Raw genomic sequence first — 7236 nt, forward strand, 5'->3', positions numbered from 1 at the left:
TTCAAGGCAATTTGGAAATCAGACAAAGTAGAACACAAAGCCATGGATGTTTAGAGAGGGAGTGAGCAGTGTGTGAGACCGGCTGAAAGGGTGACCCTGGCACTTCTAAGAAGGCAGCAGCACAATGGACTCTTCGAAAGAAGCAGTGTCAGTTTATTCCCGCGTTGGCACCGCCCCCTCAGTGGGGCGGAATTGCTTGTTTTCACCCTCCCTTTCCTGGAGTCTTTCAGACCAAACTTGTGTCCACAATTGCGAGCAATTTGAACCCAGAGTAACCTACGGACAGGTATTTTACGGAGGCCCAAACACTGTGAAAGATATTAATAGGGGGTGGATATGACAAGAGAGTTTCCTCCCGCCCCTGGGACGCGGGGCACGGGGGAGGGGGCGTGAGGCCCGCCGGCCTGGCAGCCTGTGGCTTCGCTCCAATCACTGCAGCTAGGGCTGCGGCACCGACCGGCTCCGAGGGGTCCGAGGTCCGTGGCCCTGGGGCGGCGAGAGGAGAGCGGGGTACGGAGGCCTCGTCCATGCCGGGACGCTGCAGGCCCCGGAGCAGCCCCGGGTGGAGGGTCTGTAAATCACCGCCGAGGGCCCTCCCACACGGTGAGGTACAGTCCGGGGTGGGGGAGGCAGTGCCATCGTCTGCGGGGGAGGGGTGGTGCTGCCTTTCCTGGGAGACCCGACCTTTCTCCCAGAGGCATGGTGAGCTTGGTCTCCAGGATCCGCAGTGATGTGTAAAAAGCGGCCACGACCCCCGAAGCCGCAGAGAGCCCCCGCCCCTCCCCCCGAGGCCCGCCCCGGCTCGCAGGTGAATGGCTGGCCCGCACAAAGGAAGCCGGTTGGAAATGTGGAATTCGGACCAATTTACGGGAGATTCTGTCGCCCAGAGTCCAGCAGACCTCAAGCAAAGAAACCTGTGGTCAGGAGTGGATGAGGATAAAAAACAGTCCACCGGGCCGAGTTTATTGGAAAGCCCGAGTTTAGTTATTCTGGGATAGCGAGGTAACAGGATTAGAGGGATTAAGGAAATCACCTCAAACAGCTGAGGAGGGGGTGAAAAAACACTGGTTCTATTTGTTTTCTTCTTAGGCCCCAAACAGATACACTGGGGCCGTGTGGCCAGGCGCGAAACGAAAGGCCTTTCGGGGGGCACAGTGGAATGCCCAAGGGTCAGGGACTGAGGGAGAGTTGGGGGAAGGAAGGAGTCGAAAGCGGGCTCGAGGCTGGGGATGAGAGGGAGCCTCTGGTGGAAAACAAGTTTACCGAGTTGACAAGTCAAAAAGAAAAAGCCACTGGAGAAGTTTGACGCTCTTTTAAAATGTTAAGAGGGACTTTTCAAAAACACACCTTCCAGTGTTGAATGCTGGCTCCGCCGCCGCGGTTGAAACGTACTTGTTTCCTGCCAAGGATTCTTGTAACCATTTATTTTTAATAGACTAATTGAGATTTCCGAAGGGTTTTCGTTTTGTAAATATTTCAGCTTGGCTCGAGTGTCTTCCCGCCCCAGTGCACAAAGGTAAAGGTGCGGCTTTGGGGGCCGGTGTCCGCGGCCGCGGCGGTCCCTCCCCGCCCGGGCGGGCTCTCCTCCCGCGGCCGCTCGCCGCGATCAACAGGTGCGTGGCCGCGGGGTGCTCGCCGCAGCCAGCGTGTGCTCGCTCCCAGGAGACGCTCTCAGGAAGACAGACCGCTTTCTCCTCAGTTTCAGTTGAAAATATCGGGAGCCGCAGCGTTTGGGATCACCAGAAGAAACCATTTCAGATCACGCTCGCCTCCCCCCAGGACCCCGCTCCCACCCGGCCCCGCGACCGGACCACGATCAGAACACCGAATGCTGGTCCCCTCCCCAACCCGCACCTAAAGTTTCAGGCCCGCAAAATTACCAGGACTCCACCATGTTGGTTATAAAATTTATTGATCTCTCATTTAGGAATTAAGAGTAAAACCTTGAAAAACCTGAAACAAAATAGCCCCTTCCCTACCACCCAAACGAAATCCAAATACATTAGCGCGACGAAATATCCAACAAATCACGGCAGAAATCACCAACTCAACAGCCTAAATGCGGACTGGACAGAAGGTGTCCCGCGGCCAGGGGCGGCGAGGCGGCAGACACACGCACACCTGGCTATAAATTAACAGCGGCCTTAGCTGCCGCGCGACTCCGCGCGGTCAGCCCCCCCAAAGCCCACGAGGAAAACAGATGCAACGCGACTGGGGGAGGAGGCGTTGCAGTTCTCAGGCTAGCCTCCCCTGAGAGTACGTCTCTCCCATTCACTCACTCCTCGGCTAACTGCAAACTAAAGAGACAACATTTTCAAATGCAACAGAAAAACCCAGGAACCCAGGAGGAGGAGGAGGGGGGCGGCTTTTTCTTTGCAAACAACACAGCGATTCCCAGCCTACAAAAGGGGAGGGAGGGGCAGGCGAGCTCTAGAAAGTCCCATTTCCGCCGCTCCGGACTCTTTGCTTTTGTACAAAACCCGACAGCTACAGCAAAACTTTCTGTCCTCCCCAGCATCGGTACAAGGCAACAGTCCCAGGCAAGCAAAGCTAAACAACAAGGCGTCCCAACTCGGGGGTGCGGGGTCGGGGTGGGGCGGAGGGGCGGCGAGCGCAGGCCGGCGCTCAGATGTGGGTCAGAGGCACCGTTCCGTTGACGGCAGTCCCGGCGCCCTGGTAGTGCTGGTGCACGCTGTGCAGGCGGCCGCCCGGTAGCGGCGAGGCGGCGTCGGCCGCGTCTCCGCCAGGCGGCAGGTACATGCTGATCATGTCGCGCAGGTCGCCGAGGCACGCGCGCTGCGAGTGCGACGCGATGGCGGGAGGCGGCGAGCTGGGCTCGGTCTTCACCACCGTGCCCATAGGGCCCAGGCTCATGGCGGCGGCGGCGGCCGCGGCGGCCGCGGCGGTGGCGGGCTGCTGCCCGTAGGCGGCGGCCGCGGCGGCCGCGGCTGAGGGCGCCATGCCCCCGTAGCCCGAGGCGGCGGCGGCCGCCGCGGCGGCGTTCATGTAGCTCTGGGCGCCCGGCGGCATCATGGGGCTGTACTGCAGGCCGGCCATGTCGTAGCGGTGCATCTGCGGCAGCGCGGGCGGCGGCGGCGGGCTGCTCATGGTCGCGGGCTGCGCGTAGCCCAGCTGCTCCTGCACCAGCGAGTACGCGCCGTTGGCCCAGCCGTTCACGTGTGTGTATGTGTCCAGGCGCTGGCCCACGCCCACCGGGCTGCTGGCGGCCGCGGCGGCAGCAGCCGCGGCTGCGGCAGCTGCAGCGCCGGGGGGCAGCAGGCCGCCGGGTAGGGAGTACTTGTCCTTCTTGAGCAGCGTCTTGGTCTTGCGGCGCGGCCGGTACTTGTAGTCCGGGTACTCTTTCATGTGCACGGCGCGCAGCCGCTTGGCCTCGTCGATGAACGGCCGCTTCTCGGCGTCGGTCAGCAGTTTCCAGTCGGCGCCCAAGCGCTTGCTGATCTCAGAGTTGTGCATCTTGGGGTTCTCCAGGGCCATCTTGCGCCGCTGCCCGCGGGACCACACCATGAAGGCGTTCATGGGCCGCTTCACGCGGTCCTGATCGCTGCCCCCGCCGCCGCCGCCGGCGCTCACGCCACCGCCGCTGCCGCCGCCTGCGTTCGCGCCGCCGGCTGCGTTCGCACTGTTCTTGCCCGCACCGCCCGGGGCTGCGGGGCCGCCCGCGCCTGCCGCCGGGGTGGGTGGCCCCACCGGGTTCTTGAGCTCAGTCTCCAGCAGGCTGTACATGGCCGGGGCGGGAAGAAGGTGCGCCAGAGTGGCGGGAGGAGAAGGCGCTCCCGGGGCTGGAGCGGCCACGGTGAAAAGGCCCGGGGACTCCGTCGGTGGGGTGCTTGGGGGCCGGTGGGCCAGCGGGTCGGGCGGGAAGGGCAGGCTTGCTGAAGTGCTCCGCGCCAAGTCAGCGGGAACCCGCAGGCTACTCGCACCTGAGGCGTTGTCTCGGGCTGGTCGCATTCGCAGTCTGGCCGGGCGCTCGCCAGGCCTCTTATATACCTGCTCCGATCCCCCGGGGTTGGGGCTCGGTCCGCCCCTCGCCACCGGGAGGCCTAGTGATTGACAGGCTCGCAGTGATGCGCCCTGGCCAATCATCACGGAGCCCCCGTTCGGCCCCGCAGGAAAAAAAAGTTCGGGGAGTCCTTTCGTTCACCCCCCACGCCCCTCTTGGGCCCGGTGACGTGATGAGAGTTATTCAGGAGGCGGGAGTCCCGGAGAGCCGCTCAGAGACCACCAATTAGGGTCTCAAAAAAGTTTGAAAGAACGAAACTGGAGGAGGTGACGGAGGGGGGAGGGGGCGCGGGAGCAGGTTTCGGGGAGAGGGGACAGAGGGGCGCCCACGGGGTTCAGAAAACAACTTTGCAGCCCTGTCAGGGCCAAGGGGCTCCCGGTCCCGGGGCCACCCTGCGAAGCTTCCCGCTGTCTGAGCGGAGGTCCTCCAATCGCTTCTGCTGCCAGCGCTAGGGACACTGGGCATCGCCAGCTACCCAAGAGGGCTTGGGGACTCAGAGCGCAGCGGAGGTACCCTGGGCTGCGGCTCCAAAAGCCCTCCCTGGAACCAGCTTCTGTCCAGCCCGATCCTCCGTCGGGAAGCCGCGAGCCCGCGCACCCAGGACAGAGCGGGCGTCAGGGACCGGGGCACGGGAGACAGTTTTCGGGACCGCGGAGCGAACGAAGGCTTGAGGCTCTCTGGTGGTTTGTGTGAGGAGGGCGCGCGGTCAGACGCCCGCTGCCGGGGCTGGGCCGAGGCGCTCACAGGCGGTGGTGCGGGTAGTGTGTGTGGGGTGGAAGGGGTGAACCGGCCTCGGCTCTCTTCTCCGGGCCCCCGCTTAGCGGCCCCTTTTTGTCTCTGCTCTCTGGCCATTTCGGTTTTTCCAGTCCGATGCCCCTGAGGGGGAGGGTCGGGCCCCTTGGAAAATCCGTTTTCATGGCAACACGGAGCCTCTCCAAGTGAAAGAAAAGTTTCTTGGAGGGGGGTGGACGGTGGCCGGAGAGGAGCCGAGGCCGTCCTCGAGGCGAACCGCCGGGCCCCCTCCACTGGCCGCGCACCTGCCAGGACCAGTGAGCGCTGCTCTCGCCGCGCAGCCGCGCCGCCTCCCCGGGGATCAGGCTCTGCTAACGTATTCGGTCCTTCTTTTTTGTTTTACAGTCTTCCTGACAGGAGCTTCGAGACTCGGAGCGCGACACTCACCCGCATGTCGGGTAGCGGCGCGGGAACCTGGGCTGCGGGGAGAGAGAACTCCAACTATCGCCTCCGCCAGCGAGTGGCACAGCGTTTGAAACTCCTGGAGCCGCCCTAGGCGACGGGTGGGAAGGAGAAGCCAGCCAGGCATAAGTGGCAGAGACTGAAATAAGGTGTTCGCACAGTGTGGCCCACCAACCCCGCCAGCCTCTTGGAAAGGTGGGGAACCAAAAGAAAGACATAAATCCTAAGTGTGGGAAAAAAAAAAAAACAACTCCCAAACCTAGGCTTTTAGCCCTTTAGTGCTAATGCAAGACCTGGCTATCCTGGGATGCCTGCACGCCAGGAGCTTCCATCCTTCTTGCACAAATTTTTAAAGTAAGGCGTTGTGCCTGGGGGGCTCATAGCAGATCAGCCTGCCCTAGGACTGGCAGATCGCTGGCACCAGAATCCCAGCTCCCAGCGGCATCTTCTCCTGTAAGTCCGAGGTCTTGAAACCCCCTCCCCTTAAGTTTGGGTTCCCCCCGGTCTACATTCTCTTGCTCATCTGGACGGAAGAAAGCACACGTACACAGCTAAGGGCTGTGATCGTTTGAATGGGTGTACGGATTTAGGGTTTTAAAGTAAACGATGTGGAATGGTTCAGTGTATGTCTTGTGTGTGTGTGTGTGTGCGCGCGCGCACGGGAACCTACGCACGCGCACAGGTGTGTACACTTAAGCTGACATGGACTGGAAGGCATGTCTCAGAAAACGTCATGATTCGGCAGTCCCCACCTGCACCTGTTTTCTTGCCAAAGTGGCTGACACAGTCAAATTTTTCTAGTCATACCCACCTTCTCCCAAAGAAGTCAATGTGCAATAGCCCTGCCCTCCTGCCGCCCTTCTCCAGATGCCCTCTGGGCCTCCGAGGCTGTTGCTAAGTGAAGCGCGTTTTAAGAAACTACCCAACCGACGCGCGGCCTGGCGTCCAGTAGCCAGATGTCAGGATACTTTCCAAGTTTTAGGACCCAAGTAAGCCGTTGTGGTGACAGCGCCTGGTTTGCATATTTCCCTAGACAAGGGATGCGGTGCCCGGCCTGCACTCCTCCCCATAGCAGACTGTCAGGGGAACTAGTCACTGTGCCCGGCTGTTTGTCATTTGACCACACCTATCCCGCGGCATAGGTAAGCTCATTTTCAACATGACATCCTTCTGCCAGACTTATGGCAGTCCTGCCAGGATCAGACACCCTGTCGACACTCCAGGCTTCCCTAGGAGGCCGTGATTAAACCGGTCTGTGCCTGGTACCTCTGGGGTGGTCTACACAGCCCCAGGTAAGAGTCACGCTGAATTTCCTTCGCAACATTTCTGAGGAAACGTCCTCACCCCAAACTACCATTTCACCAATCAAGCGAGGTTCCTCTTATGGGCGTGGGGAGATGGGGGGAATGCTGGAAGGAAACTGTTCTCTTGGCCAATGAGCAGTACCGGCGGCAGGCACCAGCCGAGCGGCGCGACCTTCGCCGGGGATCGGGAGAAGTGCCGCAGCAGGTACTACGGCCCGAGGGTCCTCAGTTCAGGCGGGGCCTGCAGGGAGGCAAGACTGTTGGCGGAATCGGAGCCGGTTTCTCCGACACGCACCCTGCACCCAGTGAGGAAAGCAGAGGGACACAGCGGGATTCAGGACCAATCCTTCCCAACCTCTCCCGGAGAAGAGAGCGTGTTCGGCATCTCTCTGGGCCTTGGGGTCTCTGGGAGCCCGTGGGCGGCATACAGAGCCCCGGATGGCGGGCTGGGAACCCGGCCAAGCACCCCCTCCCCATTCCCCCCGCCCGGCTCCCTCGGACTGGGGCTGGGCCTGGGGCTTCCAGGACCCAGGGCGCGGCAACAGCGCCGTTTGTTGGCTTCCTTTGGAAACTTCACCCAGAGGCGCCCCTTCCCGCCCTGCGGGACTTCGAGGTCGCCCCAACCCTCCAAGGAGAGACAGCTGGCTCCGCTGCGGGGCAGAAGTAGAGCTCACCTTAGAGGGCCGGTTATCGCAAAACTCGGGGACCCAGGCTTCA

General features: G+C 61.7%; 1 protein-coding gene across 2 annotated transcripts; it reads right to left on the bottom strand.

The window, feature by feature from the left end:
- Window positions 1–1839: 1839 nt before the first annotated feature.
- SOX3 (SRY-box transcription factor 3) lies at window positions 1840–3969 on the bottom strand. Of its 2 annotated transcripts, XM_074359196.1 has the most exons (2): window positions 2957–3628; window positions 1840–2869 (listed from the first exon to the last, which is right to left on the bottom strand). In XM_074359196.1, exons 1-2 carry the CDS (start codon window positions 3535–3537, stop codon window positions 2626–2628), a joined length of 825 nt encoding a protein of 274 aa, XP_074215297.1. In that variant the 5' UTR covers window positions 3538–3628; the 3' UTR covers window positions 1840–2625. The 2 variants fall into 2 exon arrangements, with proteins under 2 accessions (XP_074215297.1, XP_074215296.1); XM_074359195.1 differs by having other exon boundaries at window positions 1840–3969.
- Between the last annotated feature and the right edge of the window lie 3267 nt (window positions 3970–7236).

This window comes from Camelus bactrianus, chromosome X, assembly GCF_048773025.1.
Source record: "Camelus bactrianus isolate YW-2024 breed Bactrian camel chromosome X, ASM4877302v1, whole genome shotgun sequence".
Classification (NCBI taxonomy): Eukaryota; Metazoa; Chordata; class Mammalia; order Artiodactyla; family Camelidae; genus Camelus; species Camelus bactrianus.